Source organism: Musa acuminata, chromosome BXJ1-6, assembly GCF_036884655.1.
Source record: "Musa acuminata AAA Group cultivar baxijiao chromosome BXJ1-6, Cavendish_Baxijiao_AAA, whole genome shotgun sequence".
Lineage (NCBI taxonomy): Eukaryota > Viridiplantae > Streptophyta > Magnoliopsida > Zingiberales > Musaceae > Musa > Musa acuminata.
Window position 1 is genome coordinate 9,806,109 of NC_088332.1, and position 17,044 is coordinate 9,823,152.

General features: G+C 40.2%; 4 protein-coding genes across 4 annotated transcripts; 2 read left to right on the top strand and 2 right to left on the bottom strand.

Moving 5' to 3' along the window:
• The first annotated feature begins 429 nt into the window (after positions 1-429).
• On the top strand, positions 430-2,060 carry LOC135676137 (protein Barley B recombinant-like). The gene is made up of 2 exons (XM_065186993.1): positions 430-569; positions 885-2,060. The coding sequence occupies exon 2, from the start codon at positions 1,022-1,024 to the stop codon at positions 1,913-1,915; it is 894 nt and encodes a 297-aa protein (XP_065043065.1). The 5' UTR covers positions 430-569; positions 885-1,021; the 3' UTR covers positions 1,916-2,060.
• Positions 2,061-7,034: 4,974 nt separating this feature from the next.
• On the bottom strand, positions 7,035-11,644 carry LOC103987548 (transmembrane 9 superfamily member 3). Its single transcript, XM_009405878.3, has 7 exons — positions 11,463-11,644; positions 10,932-10,972; positions 10,260-10,842; positions 9,725-9,862; positions 9,381-9,537; positions 8,682-9,166; positions 7,035-7,508 (listed from the first exon to the last, which is right to left on the bottom strand). Exons 1-7 carry the CDS (start codon positions 11,600-11,602, stop codon positions 7,289-7,291), a joined length of 1,764 nt encoding a protein of 587 aa, XP_009404153.2. The 5' UTR covers positions 11,603-11,644; the 3' UTR covers positions 7,035-7,288.
• A 340-nt stretch (positions 11,645-11,984) lies between these two features.
• Positions 11,985-13,205, bottom strand: LOC135676139 (peroxidase 59-like). The gene is made up of 4 exons (XM_065186995.1): positions 12,984-13,205; positions 12,727-12,909; positions 12,485-12,650; positions 11,985-12,403 (listed from the first exon to the last, which is right to left on the bottom strand). The coding sequence occupies exons 1-4, from the start codon at positions 13,203-13,205 to the stop codon at positions 11,985-11,987; spliced, it is 990 nt and encodes a 329-aa protein (XP_065043067.1).
• Positions 13,206-14,176: 971 nt separating this feature from the next.
• Positions 14,177-15,916, top strand: LOC135676138 (peroxidase A2-like). Its single transcript, XM_065186994.1, has 4 exons — positions 14,177-14,430; positions 14,520-14,711; positions 15,058-15,223; positions 15,325-15,916. The coding sequence occupies exons 1-4, from the start codon at positions 14,215-14,217 to the stop codon at positions 15,741-15,743; spliced, it is 993 nt and encodes a 330-aa protein (XP_065043066.1). The 5' UTR covers positions 14,177-14,214; the 3' UTR covers positions 15,744-15,916.
• The last annotated feature ends 1,128 nt before the right edge of the window (positions 15,917-17,044 follow it).

Here is a 17,044-nt window from a genome sequence, read left to right on the forward strand (position 1 = left end):
TGAGTTTATACTGTGAATATTGATGGATGATAACACATTTTCTTTATTGAGTGATAGCTAATTTTCGATTTAAAAATTAAAAAAAATAATAAAAGATTTATCAAATATAATAGAATTGATTACTTATTTATCAAATGTTAATATATATATATATATATATATATATATAATTATTTATTTATATTTAAAGAGATTATTTTCTTATCATAAAATAGCTTCAATCAATGTATTACTTATCTTCTGAGAAGGGATATAGATATGGATATAGATATAGATAGATACAGATATAGATATGGATATGGATGTTACATTTATGGGTAAACATGTGCGTATGCTGCGGCATATTAGTCTAAGCAGAGAAGGATGGATCATTAAGGCTCCAACTTCATTAGTAAACCTTCTGCGCTCATCAAAAATCCATCTTTGCCCCCCTTTTGTGTTCCCCCTATTTCTCACGCGCCAAGGAACCCTAGACTCTCGCTCTCTCTCTCTCTCTCTCTCTCTCTCCTCTCTCTCACACACACAGCGAGAGAGAAAGAGGGAGTGGATCTTCTCTCTCCCCGGCCGAGGTAACTTTCTGTGTCTTCTTGGCCTCTTTGCTTTGCAAGTGAAAAGGAGTGTTTTTGGAGAACCCTAAGGTCCAAATCTTTCTGTGTTTTCATTGCATTTCCGAAGAGATTTCACCTCGACTTGAAACCCTACAAGTTCAACCTTTGCTAGGTTTTGGTGTTCGCTTTTGTATGGGTTTCGATCCTAGTTTTGGATGTTCTTCATGGTTATGTGATGGGATTTCTTCAAGATGCCGCCTTTTTTTATGTTCTTTTGTTGGTTTTTCTGGCAATGTGCTTTCCTTGCTTCATGTGTTTGATTTTTTTTTTTGGAAGGGGGTTGATGGCGTTGGTGAGATGAAGACGGTGTGTCGGGTGGTTGATCGTAGTCGGTGAAAAGAACCGTTTTTTCTCTCGCATTTGGCCAAATCGTCGAACCTCCCTTCTCCTCGAATCTTCTGTCGTCGGCTTATATGGATGACGACGGCGGATTAGGCATCCGGAATTGGGGCTTCTATGAGCCGCCAATGAAGGGAAACCTTGGGCTGCGGCTCATGCCTTCTGTGATGGAGCGTGATGCCAAGCCTCTTTTGTCGAGTGGTGGGTTCATGCGTCGGCAATGTGGCATTCCGGAGCCATCGGTCCCTCCAAACTTTGTTAGGGACGGATGGCGCCACCATGGCAACGACAGTAGCAAGAATGACCTTCTGAGAGACGGGTGGATTCACCATAACAGCGACAACGATAAGAACTTCCACATTTTTACTGTGAACCACCAGCACCACCCTGGTTATGGTGTCATCCCCGATCCTCCCACCGGCCACAACCTCCAGATGCTGCAACATCCAGAGCCACAACCCAAGCATGATAAGGTTTTGACGATGGAGGCCAATGGTGCTAAAGATGAATCCCCTTTAAAGAAGAGGTCCAGGGGTCGGCCACAGAAATCACCAAAGCCGAAGAAGCCTAAGAAAGCCGTAGCACCAAGCGATGATGTTCTCAATGGCTCGCTTTCGCACGAGAAGGGTGGAAGGAAGAGCACAGGCATGGTCATTAACGGGATTGACTTTGATATCTCGAGGATCCCAACTCCGGTATGCTCTTGTACTGGAAAGCCACAACAGTGCTACCGTTGGGGCATTGGAGGGTGGCAATCAGCGTGCTGCACCACCAGCATTTCGATGCACCCCCTTCCGATGAGCACCAAGAGGCGGGGGGCACGCATTGCTGGTCGAAAGATGAGTCAGGGTGCATTTAAGAAGGTTCTGGAGAAGCTTGCTGGAGAAGGGTATAATCTCACTAATCCAATTGACTTGAGGGCATTTTGGGCTAAGCATGGCACCAACAAATATGTGACTATCAGGTGATGACACATTATGTTGGATGGCTATCGATCTTCACCTCAGCATTGGATCTTTGCTTCCCTTTGTGTACATTAATCTGTACCTGCAAAGGTCCTCTGGAGCAGTCCGAGTGCAATTTTCTGTATCAGCAACCTTGACATGGTGTTTGAGGTTCCGACACTCGGGCTCTGTGGGTATCTTGGCTTCTTCCATTCTCACCAAAACTTGTACGTTTAATGGAAACAATGCTGCCTAGGTCAAATGACTTTCTCTTCAAATGCAAAGAACTTTTCCTCACTTTTTATTACTTCTTATCTAGATCCTTGCACAAATTTTTTGGTGTGATGTTTGATGGTTGTCTTATATCCATGAACTTTAATTTTTCTTTTGTAATGTTTAGATATTTTATACTTCTGATCTTGGTGCTAGCAGCATCTAGTTTTAAGAACCAAAATGGTTTTGCTGACTAAGTCATCATTTAGAAATTACTTGCTTTGAAGTAATCGAGGATATCTTCTGCCATCATCCTATAGATCATTTGTGTTCCAGAAAACACTCATATAGATTAGTAAAATAGTACTGAAGCTTTCTACATGCTCTTACACTTCCTTCAATTCAGTCACAATAGAAGCAGTAATTTTTCTTATCATGAACAATTTAGCTTCTATGTTTTGGTGTTTTGCTGTTACGTGGATAACCTTGACCTCCTTTGCTTCTAAAATTGATTATAAAATGACTTCCATATGCGAAAAAAAAAGGGCCAAATTATACATGACTGGTTTCTGTTTCTAATTTCAACAGTGGTTTTAATGCTTTTGGCCGTTTTAGAAATGATGTCCCAACCGGACAAAGTTCTAGTTGTTTAAGTCATTACAGATTGGGATTGGCAAATTTTCAGCATAAATTTACATTAAGAAGGTACTTTCAATAAATGATATGATCAACATATTGTTTTGGTTGATACATTTAAGTGGCCTTGGCTTTTACGACAAATCCTAACTGAAACTGGAACCAAAACTGGATTATTCTGTCCCATCAAAACACAAAACCTTCAAATATTTCTCTTGCCTATTTGGACCAACACTCTCTGCTTATGTTTCTGAAGCTGAGATTTTATGACTTCCATTGAGAAATACTAGTTGCATCGAAACAGAATGATTATTAACTGAGGTCTCCTTTAATAGCTAACATATTCCTCACCATCCAAGTTAAGAGGACTCAATAATTTTTAGAAATAGAACACGGGATGGGGCAGAAGGGCCATCTGTGTCACACTTGTGCTGCTTGGGTTGATTAATTTATTAAGGTGTAAAATAACCACTTATGTTAACTTGGAAAGATTGGTGCTATAGTGTTTCAATGAATCTTTTTAGAGATGCATGGTCATGTATAATAACTTCATTGGTAAAGAACTTAGAGAGGAAACATTTAGGGTCATCTTTCAAATGCATTAACTTTTGCAATATGTCAGTCTTGTCCAGCTTCTTGTATGATGGTTAAATAGCTTGCAAAGGGGGGTTCCAATGTTTGATTCTATCCTGTTAACTAGGAGTGTTGTGCTGGAAAAATTTTCTATGTTAAGTGAAAAAGTTATATGATTTGATATTGTATGTATGTTAGGCTTCTCCTTGGTTGGGAGTTTGCATGCCAGAGTTACCGGAGTTGGTGAGAATACTTCTTTTCCCTATTCTATCTTAATGTTGTGGTTGGTTCATCTTATTGTGAAAGATGCTAGCTTTTCTGCATGGTAAAACTGATAGCAAGAATTCTTTGCATGTTATCTTATCTTCTTGGAATTACTAAACCCTTATCTCATTTGTTTACCCTTGTGATCCACATTTACTGTCATACTAATATTCACGTCCTTTGCTGCCTAAAGAACTAACTCAAGTTGTTTGGTTCATTACCAGAGGTATCTTTTAGATGGTTTAGAGCATCTTGTAATCCTTTCAGTCATATGAATTTTAGGATATAAAGATACAATATAGCCTGGATAAGTTTTGCCATATGAATTTTAGGTGTCAACAAGGAAATGGGAATAGCATCATGATCTATTAGGTGTAAGCATTTCCAAAGAAAGTGGTTTGATGTTGTTCCCATATGACTTGAAAATTATTGTTGTTGAAGATATTTTTATGGTTTACGAAGCTACAAAGATTGGCAATTAGATTCATATATAGATTTGTGATAGAACTTCTGAGATGACAGAAGGAGCATATGAATCATTCCTCTTCATAGAAATATTTATGGTGGTGGGAAAAAAAAGTGAGAGATGTCACTATTTCATCACAGATAGTTACACAATACATTATCCATCACAAATATATATAGACTTTGGTGACCAAAACAGCTGAAGTTCATTTTTGTGACTTTAGGAAGTCCTTTTTTTCCTCATTTTAAGAGCTTATGTATATTTGAAAGTACTTGAAGACCTTAACTTTTGAAATGAAGCTTCTTATATAAAAGAAAAAAGAAATCACAAAAAAGAAAAAAAGAAAAACAATAAAGAGAAAGAAAGAACATGAATAGAAATGGATGTAAAAAAATTTACCTGCTAGAAGGAGCTCCTGTAGTGGCTATTATTATCCAAATCAAAATCTGGATGGAATAGTGGCTAACAAATTTCTGACAATGCTTTGATCCCATCTTGTCCACCAGAACAATGAAACTAGTGGTATGTGGCATGAAGAAGGAATACTACATTAGAAATCAAATCAGAGAAAGGATGAAAAGATAGAATGATTTCTCATCGAGGAGAAGGGATGAGATTTGTTCCTATAGATTTGCCAAGAGATTTATAGCCAACTGAATTCACCTTTCTTCCATCACTCTCGAGTGATTCATTTGCTCTCATCCATGTCAGTCAAAGACTTCTCTTCTGCAACTGAAGTCAGGAAATGAAGATATAGAAATATAAATGGCAGCTCATTCTTGCGTATCGTTCCACACCTTTCCAAAACAGTTCATGCATGCATGCTAAGATGGGACTCGATACATGTAAGCTAGTCGACGATGTGATCAATAACTTCAGTGGCTTCCTGTTTTCACCAATGTGTATTTAGATCAGGTCAGCTTGAAATCATGTGGCAAGAGGGATGTGATTGATTACCTTCTCTTCCAATCTAATTCTCGTGGCCACAAACCTTCAATGAAACGATACGGAAGACATACAGCATATGAAGAAGATCACGTCGTGAACATTACATTACAGAATTCATCCATGGAGGAGGAGGAGGTCACCTACAGGCCATTACATCTTTGAAGTTTGATATCGAGTCTCTAACTCATTAGTGTGAGAGGAAGGAGAACACCTGCAGCCTCAGTATCAGAACAGTGGTCGTGTGTGAGAACACAATATAGTCATTATGTATGTATGTATGAAATTATCCTAATTACATTAGATTAAGAGATAGATTGCTAGAGAGTCTGAAAGATCAAGCGCATGAAAAAAACACGTTATCATGTCGAACAAAAGTGTTTAGCTTTCCGAGAAAATTTTTTGGACCATGTAATCTTCTCGGCTTGAAAATTCTGATTCAACAGTTGAATTGAAACACCAAGAGTTCCGGTTTTGATTTTTCCTATTAAAACGAGAGATCCAATCCATTTCCAACAAATAAGGTTTTACCTTAGAGATGACCTAATCCAGTATCATCAAGCACAGAAATAAATGATGTTCCCTTCAAACAAATCTTTATTGATGGAAACACAAAAAAAAAAAAAGATGGAAAGCCGATGACAGTTTTGTGGAGACAAATCTACACGATAATACATGACATTAAAGTATATATACATATACATATATATATATATATATATATATAATATATATATATACATACATATATATATATATATATATACATATATATACATACATATATATATATATACATATATATACATACATATATATATATATATATACATATATATACATACATATATATATATATATATACATATATATACATACATATATATATATATATATACTCTTCTTGTGTATTGTAGTCCTTTCCCTTCCTATATATATATATATACATATATATGTATGTATGTATACATATACATACATATATACATATACATACATACATATATATATATACATATACATACATATATACATATACATACATACATATATATATATATATATATATATATATATATATATATATATATATATATATATATATATACTCTTCTTGTGTATTGTAGTCCTTTCCCTTCCTATTTGTAACAGCTTCTCTATCTCTCAAAGGAAGTTAGGTACTCGAGGATAGCTTCTGCAAGGAAATTGGTTCTTGGTTCTCCCACTATGACGACTTCTTAGTCCTTTTCCTTCCTCCTAACAGCTTAGCTTCTCTCTCTCAATGTGTACTCAAGGATAACTTCTGAAAGGAAATTGGTTCTTGCTTCTCCCACTATGGCCTCTTGTTCGTTACTTCTCTTTAATGATCGTTTCTGCTGCAGTCATATTGAGAATAAATCCTTAAAAAACAGGAAACTAAGATCTTGAATATGAAACAGATTTATCTATCAATGAAAAAAACAATGATACCTGCCACAAGGAGCTCCCTTAATGACTATATCATTGAGATCTAAATCCCAGTTCTATTATGGTCATCGCCAATTGTAGAATAGTTAGCAAATATGCAACAATCTTTTGATCCCATCTGGCACATCAGAATAGTGAAACGAGTGATAAGTGGCATCCAGAGAATGAAAAAGGACCGATCTCATATCAAGAATGAAAAACTAGATTTCCCAAGAGATTTATAGTCAGCCGAGAAAGCTTCCATCCAAAATATGTCGGGTAATTCATCTCCTCTCTTCCATGTCTCCTGACTACTTCCTGCATGGAAGGACTATACATGAATCTTCTGCAAACAAACGCAAGAAATGGAGATGCAAATATGAATGGCAGCTCTCACCCGTATCTTTTCGTACCTATCAAGAAAAAAGAGGGCTCCTGCATCTTTTTTGAACTCTCTATTTCGATGCATGCATGCATGCATGAGATTCCACTTGATCCTGTACCTAAAATTAAATTGCATGGCACAAAAGTTTGGACTCACTATTGCACGACATCAATCACATTTACACAAGAACTAATTTCATCAGACACAGTGAGCCATATAAAAGATCCAAATGTGAATAAAGCTGCAAATTGTATCTTTTTAACAAAATAGGAAAAATGAGCATTTGAAGGTGGAAAAGAAAACCTAACAAGGACTTTGAGACCAAACATATAAAACTTATCAGAGAGTGACCTTTTCTCATAACAATATCCCTAATCTTAGACTTACTGCTGCTCCTTCCCTATTGCACATGAGTGTTGCATGGTATTTTCTTTCTGGGCCTATCTTAAACTGATCTGGTGCCAATAAGCTACTCACACTTTATTGATCGATATATGTGGCGCACAAAAAACAAAGCAGCACGGAAACCAACCGTCCCAAGCATTAGGAAGAAGCCATAACAGATGCAAGCCATGTACCCGAAGAAAAAAGATGTCTGCATAAACCCTGACATATCTGAGCGGGCGAAGTAGTAGTACAAACAATACCCATACACAAATAGACCAGTTGATCCTCCACATAGGAAAGACCTGCATCAGGATAAGAGATGCTAAATTAGGTCACTTAACAGAAAGTACGGAGTCAGCTAGGATTTTGGAGATCATGCTTTAATCATTTTGTTTCATTTCACATGCACTGATATGTATGCAAAATCTGCAAAAAGAAAATATATTGTAGGAGATATAAATCAAAGGACCAGAATGGGAAACTGCAACAATATGGATAAACTCAAATAATTTGCACGATGAATGAGTAAATATACACCAGGTAGAAGACTTTGTTTGGACCAAGAGAAAACATCATGATTAGAGGATGGATTACAGAACAGATAATGCCTATCCGAATTATTATGTTAAAAGTTTCATTTTTTGTGATCCAGGTGAACCAGGTCTGCTGAAACCTAATACACTAATGTGTTTTTCTACAAAGATTCACAATAGAAATCTTCCAGATTATAACCAAAGGCAAGATAAGAACCTTTGTGAACCTTTTCACAGTTGCAAGAAGATTGCACTACACTAGAGAAAAAAAAAAAACTACTTTAATTGAATTGTCCATGAAAAATAACTAAGTAGAAATTTGGAGGCAAAGAAAAACAAAGACAGGTGGAAATATGAGTACTTTAAGGAGCAAGCAAATGGCTCCATAAAAGAAAGATGACTAATAAAGATAGAAGTTGCGAGTGATAAGTCTGCTACTAAAACAATATATCATTAACAAATGAGTCAGAGGAAGAAAAAAATGCATGTGGAGATATTTCAGGTCATCAAAATGTGAAGTTGACACCATCAGAGAAACAAGAATGACGAGGACTCAATGAAGCAACTCTGCATAACAAAGATGATAAATAAAAACAAGATGAGAATGAAAAGATTGATGTTAAAACGCATTATACTTCTAACATATCATACTTCTAACGGAACAGAGGCCAATAGAAGCATATATTTCTATAGTTACCAAGCTTTCAGCACATGACAATGACACATTTTCAAAACTTTCTAATAAACTTATGTGAAACATCATGATACCAAGAAAGAAGCTCTCATAGAAAAGAACCTTGCAACAAATTACTGCTGACGAATATGGATAAGAGCAGAACATATGAAGCACAGATTACTTCTTGAAAAGTAAATGTGAACATGTGCATGCTTTTATGAATACCTCCACCTATTTTCAGGGGTAAAAAAAGGTATCTGGTTTACCTCCACCACCATTCATGATCTTCAGCCGCAAGCTGAAAATAGGTCAGTGCCACAGTGACAAAAGCAGCGACAACGAGGAGAATGATGAAAACTACGAAGAGAATGCCATAGATGATGTATATCCTGTGGCCCCAGACACTGGCAAATATGTAGTAAAGCTCAATGTAGATTGCACTGAACGGCAAGAAACCAGCCATTGCCATCTGTGGAATAGTTCTTCGAAACCAGGGCAGTGGTGGAATCTCTCTAGGAAACTTTGTTGTTCGACAAGGGGCCTGGAATTCTGTTTTGTTATTCTTCCCAGCAATTCCACCCAAAACAAGCAAGGGGGTAGTGACAAGTGTCCAAATGAGAACAATAACAACAATGGTTCCAAATGGTAGTGCTGCAGTAGCACTATACACAACTGCGACCGTATTAAGAAAGCAGAATGTGAGGAACAGAGGCCCGCAAAACAGGCATCCCGTCAAGAGCAAATTCCTTACCTGCACATACAACAAATATGAAAAAAAATTTAAAAGTGATTTATAACCCAGATTACTTTATTAATGCATTAATATGTGGATTATGTTTATTTTGAGGATAGATGTAAGGCACTTCATAACCATAGATGAAATCACATGGCATCATTTGCTACATGCAAAAGTGGAAGTATCGAAAAGAGAAGAACAGAGGAAACAATGCCAACGATAAAAGTACCCAATTTGTTCCTTCGAGTTGAAAATAGAAGGATGTAGCAGTAAATCCAGCAATGCCGGAGGTGAGTGCATATATGACCACCAGAGCGGTAAAAAGCGCCCCTCGATTGTATGGGTAAAAGACTCCAACAAGTGCAAGAACAAAAATGAAAACCGTGCTGCATAGGTCAAAATAGGTGCAATATGTCACTTTCAGGCACAGAATCAACTTAATCTTGGTGGAAGTTTCAATATCCTAAATATGCAGGTTAATCTACCAGTACAACCTAAATTCAGATAGAAAGTTCGAAGCAGATTCAATTCTTCCTCAATATAAGAAAAATAAGATTTACCAGAAATACTCACAGGGCAAATAACTGTGTTCCAGAACCAAGAGAAGCAGCCAACAGTGATTTGTTCTTTGGAAATCTGAAGACATCACCATGGATATACTTCCACCCTGTCTCTTCTTGGTCCTCGGCAGACTCCTCATCATCAGCATACCTTCAACAGGAGCACAAACAAGAAAGCATTTATGGTTAAAGAATACTAGTCAGAATGCAAGAAAGGAAACAAAGCACAAGCCATTACACTTTAAACGAATGATCTATTATCTACGTAACTACTCTAGAGTATCTGTCAAGAAATCCTTAAAACATCAGATATTGTTACAGTACCTATCAAGCAAAACTGTCCGCAGCTAAGACAAAAAATTTACCTACCATACAATTCTTAGCTGATTGTTGCAATCTATTAACTACACATGTTGTGCACAAAACTTATGAAGCAAGCTCCATTGCAGTCAAAAATCTGAAGAAACCATTCTATAGTAAGAATCTGAATGCGCAAACATCAAACACGGAAATGTAAAACAACAGGAGAATTCGAACAGGAAACTTACTTGACAAAATCATTCTTTAGCACCCGCATGAGAATTGTGGCAAGAAATCCAGTCAAGAGAAGAACCGTGACACATGAATTTATTATTGAGAACCAATGAATCTCCAAGTGATGGGGCAATGAAGAGGACTGTAAGTATTTCTCCATCCTCTTTTCAAATGGCATGGTTGTCTCCTTCCACTTGACCGAATACAAGAACTCCGCTTCAATATCCTTGTCCTCAGTGAGGTCAGCCACGGAATTGGGATCCGTGTGCACAGTAATCTCAATCACACGGTCATTGTTGTAGAGGATATCAAAGTGGATATGCCTGTAAAGATAGTACTTGTCATTGCTCAGATCCTTCCCTTCTTTGTCAACCTTACCTATGAATCCCCATATGGGGAGGTCGTCATAATACATCTGGAAGTAGTAGTCCTTCGTGACTGCATTTCTGAACTTGGCAACGTCTCCTTTAGTAAGCTTCTTCTTGCAAAGCAGTTCAGAGTCATAATCAACTCGGAAGTCAAGCTTGTATGGGGCCCCAACCAGACGGTCCCCATTCAGAACTTCGTCAAGTGCTTCCTTTTTCTCGGTTACATGGTCTGGCACCAACATCAGCTAATGAATCAAGACAAAATATAGAAGAGCATGCATGAGATAGTTGGATAAATTCTGCGAACTGGATACCAACCTGGAATGCAGAAGGGAAGATCAAAGAACCGATACGTCTCGCTACAAAGAAATACAAACAATATAAACATAATGATACAAGAAAACAGTATGTTAAAAGAATCGAATTTATTAACTCAAACATCCAGAAATGTCTTTAGGTCCAATAAATAAAGCATCCTTAATTCTTTAAATGGTATCCTCCTTCAACTTTTAAGATATTCAGTAATTCTTTCATATTTTGCTTCCGTGTGCAGCAATAAATGGTTCATCCATCTTGAATTCCAGATACGTGGTCATCACATACAGGGAATAAGAAAGCGACATGTCAGATGGTGATCGTGTGGCCGGAAGAACGATACGGGTGAAGAATCATGAACTTTCCGAATTGAAATCAAGAATCAAAATCTCACGAGAGAGCAATCTTTCAGAGACCTAACACGAGTAACTTCAAATTCGACACACCGCGAGTCTCATTTTTTAAGGGATCGAAGAACTAGCGAATCTTGGACGACATCGGGGACAGAGGAGGAGGAGGAGGAAGAGATCTCACCTAGGGTTGTGGAAGGGGCCGACCTTGTTGGCGTACAGGGGGACGGGGTCCCCCTGCTTGTATCGGTGGTCGGAGGCTTCTGATACGACGCCGGCGACCCCGAAGCACAACAGCAGCGCCGCCACCCGGACCAGATCCATCGCCCTACCGCGCGCGCTCGGAGCGAGAAGATTCGCGGAAAGGATAATACGTAACAGTGACGAATGATATATATACCCGTGTTAATATACGGAACGATATACTCTTTTACATATATACCACTGTTAATATATGGAATGATATATACACACACACATGTAATTTATGTGCCTAACATTTTCCAATTACACCCTTCTACAAACTAACTATATGAAAATGTGACTCGATTAATCCTTTATTGAGACAATCTTGTTTAAAGTAGAGAACAGATTTCCACGTGGAATTATGCAGTCCTTTGGATCATTTAGCCAGATTTCCACAAGAACAGATGGCAGCATAGGCTACCATTTTATTGATCTCTTTACAGATTTGGTGCCATCTCGATTAGTTCACCACCCTGCAGTTCTTACGTATCTCTCCAGCTGAGCCAGTGAGGGGGCTTATGTTGCCCATCTTGATCATAGAGTTGGCGAAGTCTTTGAAGAAGAGACCTGCATCTTTGCTGTACGCCTCGACCAAATCCTTGGTGGTCGCCACCCCCTCGTCGCTGGAGAACAGGCCCTGGTCGGACGACAGCAGGCCCCTCTGGTTCAGCAGATTACTGAAGTAATGGTTGTCGAACGCATTGACCGAGCTGCGGTCGAGCGCCGCGGCCGTGCTGCCGTCGTCGTCCTGCGGGCAGAGGCTCTGCAGCTCCGAAGCCATGGTCGAGTCCAGCGACGGGTCCGCCGAACTGGTCGGGGAGAAGCTGAGGAGACGGCTGCGGAATGCCAAGCACCGTGCCCTGCCGATGGTGTGCCCACCTGTACAGTCAGCGACAAGCTCGTCGGGTAAACAGATGCAATCCTCGTGCTGTACAGATGGAGATGGAGTTGACGGTTAACCTGACAAGGCGACGACGTCGGTGATGTCAAGACCAACAGCAGCAAACTTGTTTTTGATGGTGTTGATGGAGTGGAATGGAGCAGGAAGGTTAGTGTTAGCTCCTGTTTGGTTGGCCACCAAGCCATCTCTTCTTCCGAGGGGGACTTTCCACGAAGGGCCACCGCTCTGCAGTCACAGAGAAGGTAGCATTCGTTTGAGTTCCTCATAGCACCGATGATGATGTTCGTGTTACAGTATTTACCAAGACAACTGCGTCTCTTGCTGCGATGGCGAGTATGTCTGCGCATGACACAGTTTCACTGCATTCGTTCTCCACGGCAGTCTTGATGGAGTCGACGACGTCGAATCCCCTCACCGAGTTTCGGTTGGGGAAAGCAAACTTCTCACCATCACTCCCATCAAGAAGAACCGAGCCGTCACAGCCCTGCATCAATACATCTGTTAGCTATCAGGAATAAAGATCAGTAAAAGCTGCCATTAATTAGCAATGAAACCCACGTTCACGAAACAATCATGGAAGTGAAGCCTAAGCAGCGAAGCCGCCATCCTCGCCTCCTTCTTAAGGGCATCAGCAACCTCACCTCGCACCACCTTAAACACATTAGGGCAGCTCTCTGCGTAGAAATTAGTGCTTAGTTGTGATCTCACGCCCATGCAGAGACACAGCACTGTCAGAGCTGCAAGCAAGGAAAGGCTGCTAGAAAATCTGCGAGACTCCATCTTCTGTATCTGTGGGCAGGCACAGTGGCGATCTAAGATCTTGTATGTGTGGTTGCAGTCTTAAGGGTGGAGATGGATTTATAGAGGTTGGCAAAGCTAAGGTGGCACGTAAGCTCGCATTAACCTTGCAGTCAATGCGGTCCTCTTAATGACTCCCCGCAGCTTAGAATACAGATTTGCGAAGGCACTTTATATAAAGAAAGGAAAAGTAATAGAAGTTTAGTGGAAGAGGTAAAAGTAATATTTGCTTATTCATCCAGTATTTTAGGGTTTTTGGACAATTTCGAATCAAATATATTTAATTTATCGATGTAATTATCCAGATAATCTAACATATTTCACTAAATAATGGATGATCAATGATCAATGCTGTTCAAGGATCAATGCTTGGCTACGTTGGTGGAAGTTTGGTGCAAGGATGTTGCAGCAGCATGTTGCAAACGTTGATGATGCACATTAAACTACAACACGTTCTTCTCTGTGCAGGTAGAAATGGCTTTCATGGTTACTTGAGCACTCACTTTCCATGCCTTAATTATATTACATTGTTTCTTCAACAATGAAGCTCCCATCACTCGATGTATCATATAAAACTCCTTCGAGTGTTGGGAATCATCATACCATTTGCCACATAATAAATATTAATGAAACGTAGAGCTATATATTCTTGGATATTAAACCCAAGCGAGCGCGAGCATCCCGGTCGCTATTTGTTGACTGCGTGCACGTCATGTGATTAGGCTTCATTTCTGGAGCACAAAGCTAATGTTAAGCAGAGAAATCGACTCCCAATCTGGCTTAAGGTCACAGATCAATTCTACAGAACACAGAAAAATATAAGCATTGGGGACGTGACAACAAGTCATTCTTCTCATCCTTCACCTTCCAAGAAGTCAATCCATACGAATTGGAAGCATATATTCCCTCCTCAGTGTATAAATATGTCTGTGTTACGAGTCTCATACATCGCATAAGGCAAACCATACGACAGGAAGCATTGTACTGCACCATGTCGTCGTGTTATGTTTCGGGTGTGTTGGCTGTGGCCACCCTCATGGCCTTCCTTCTCCATGGATCCCAAGCTCAGCTAAGCCCCGCATTCTACGACAGCACCTGCCCTAATGTATCCGACATAGTGCAGACCATCGTTCAACTAGTCCAGAGCTCCGACCCCCGGATGCCGGCCAGCCTCCTCCGGCTCCATTTCCACGACTGCTTCGTCGATGTAGATTTACATTCTTTTAGTACTGTTTCTTTGGTTCGGGGCTTCCCTCAAAGTTAGGCTTTGATGAAGCTACATACGCATGTGTTTAGGGTTGCGATGGGTCGGTTTTGCTCGACAACAGCACTGCGATTGTCAGCGAGAAGGACGCGCCCCCGAACAGCAACTCTCTTCGGGGTTTTGATGTGATCGATGCGATCAAGATGACGGTCGAGTATGTTTGCCCAGGAGTTGTCTCCTGCGCTGATATCCTCGCCCTTGCAGCTGAAGCTTCTGTCAGCTTAGTAAGTCCATCCTCTCTCTCTCTCTCTCTCTCTCTCTCTCTCTCTTCTTTCCTTCTTTGATGGAAACCAAAGCAGAGGAGCCCAACCATGCATTCGCTTAGCAGGTATGTGCCGTGATTCTGCTACTGATGCTAGAGACATCAGTAGCTCCATGAATGGTCATCGATGTTTGATGTGGATGCACTTGGGATTATTCTGTCTTCTCATGCGGGGCATATAATTCATGCCAACTCACTGATTACGAGATTGTTTGATGCATGAGATTAGATGCATGCAAAGCTGTCTGAATAGATTTCAGAGCTTTTAAGCTACAGAGAGAAGTCTCTCATATCGCCTTCTGTCGCAGTCTGGAGGTCCATCATGGACGGTGCAACTTGGAAGAAGAGACGGCACCACAGCAAACCTGACCGGCGCCAACACCAACCTTCCAAGCCCCTTCGAACCCCTAGACATCCTCAAGGCCAAGTTCGCCGCCGTCGGCCTCAACGACACCGACCTCGTCACCCTCTCAGGTTCGCATGCACACCACATTAATCTCCGAAGCAATGCCATGCATGAAAGAATCCTCCTCTGAGTACTCCACCTGTTTTCCTTGCCATCAAACCTGCAACAGGAGCTCACACCTTCGGCCGCGCACGCTGTGGCGCCTTCAGCGATCGCCTCTACAACTTCAACGGCACAGGGATCGCAGACCCGACCCTGAACACCTCCTACCTGACGACCTTGCAAGCGAATTGCCCGGACGGAGGGAACGAGACAACCCTCAACAATCTCGACCTGAGCACCCCCGACGCCTTCGACAACTCCTACTACCTCAACCTTCAGAGCAACGAGGGCCTCCTCGCATCAGACCAACAGCTCTACTCGACCAGCAACGATCCCATCGCCTCGATCGTGGGCATCTACGCCGGCAACCAGACCGCCTTCTTCGAAAGCTTTGCTTTGTCGATGATCAACATGGGGAATATTAGCCCGCTGACGGGGAGCGACGGAGAGATCAGAAGCAACTGCAGGCTGGTCAACGCGAGCTGATCAGAGGTCGAATTGTTAGTGTGGTGAAGGCGTCAATAAGTCCTCCATAAACTGCGTATTGAGGATTAATATTGGAATTTTGGGAATGATATATATGTTAATGGGGATTATTGTTATTGTATGGGGAATGGACCATTTAATGGTATACATACATGCATTGATATTTCCATCAATTGTTGGTCATTTTTTCTTATTTCTTGCAATTTGAGAAGATATAATAATTATTATAAATATTAATAAATAAGCATTGCAAATGTTTAATTTGTGAGTGATAATGCACCTAATAACCTGTCTAATTAATATTTGTTGGGATGAATCCGTATGATGTAGGGTTGAATCTTAATGGATAGTGATCGTAAGACTATTCTACTACTTCTACTCCACTAATTAATTGATATAAATTGGACCTAAATTCTTAGTTATATATATATATATATATTCGACATTTATTGGTAAGAAAAAGTCGATTATCCAATACATCTTAATCATATTGGCCTTTAAAATATTTATAAGAATAATTTGGTAAGCTTTCTCATATGCTTAATTTATTATTGAAAATTAATTGAAATTTCGTGAATGGATCATATCAAAGGAAATTGATTCTGCAACCACTTCGTCAAGAACTTGGTGGAGCACCCACATCGAATATATTGAGTGACCAATGTATTAGACAAATTAGACATGCGAAGCACTTAAACGCATGCATTTAATGACAATTATAACATACAATAATACCGTAATGTCCCAATTAATATTTCTGTCGCAATTAAGAATAAGGTGGTTGAATTGAACTATATTCTCTCTTTTGAGAACGCAGAGTATTCGTCTTCCATCGTGAATCGACCATACTTCAATCAAGATGTGCAATGGTCACCTTTTGTTCTCTTCTTTAGTCAACGTCTGAAAAGTTGTGCTTCGCATGACATCCTTGAATTCAACGTCGGAGCAATTGCCTGCATGTCATTAGCCCGAGGAGAAGTTTGCCTGTGTTGTGTTGCCCACTACCCTGAGGGTTGACCTGCACGAAACAAGGAAAAGGTCAACCTTGACCTCCTGCTGTCTTTGTCCTTCTTGTCCTCAAACCACCCCAGCATTGTTCCTCGATCTCTGCTGCTTCGATGTCGATCCTTGATGAGTTATCCTGTCTTTACGTAGCTGACAATTGAGTTCGTTCCGTTTTCTTCTCCCGTCATCGGCCCTTCTGCTAGTGGCGTATGGAATCCGATTGAGGAGCTGGTCGGAGATTGTCCGTTCCAGCTCAGAAGCACATCTCTCGCGAGCGTCGAGGAACGACGTACGTC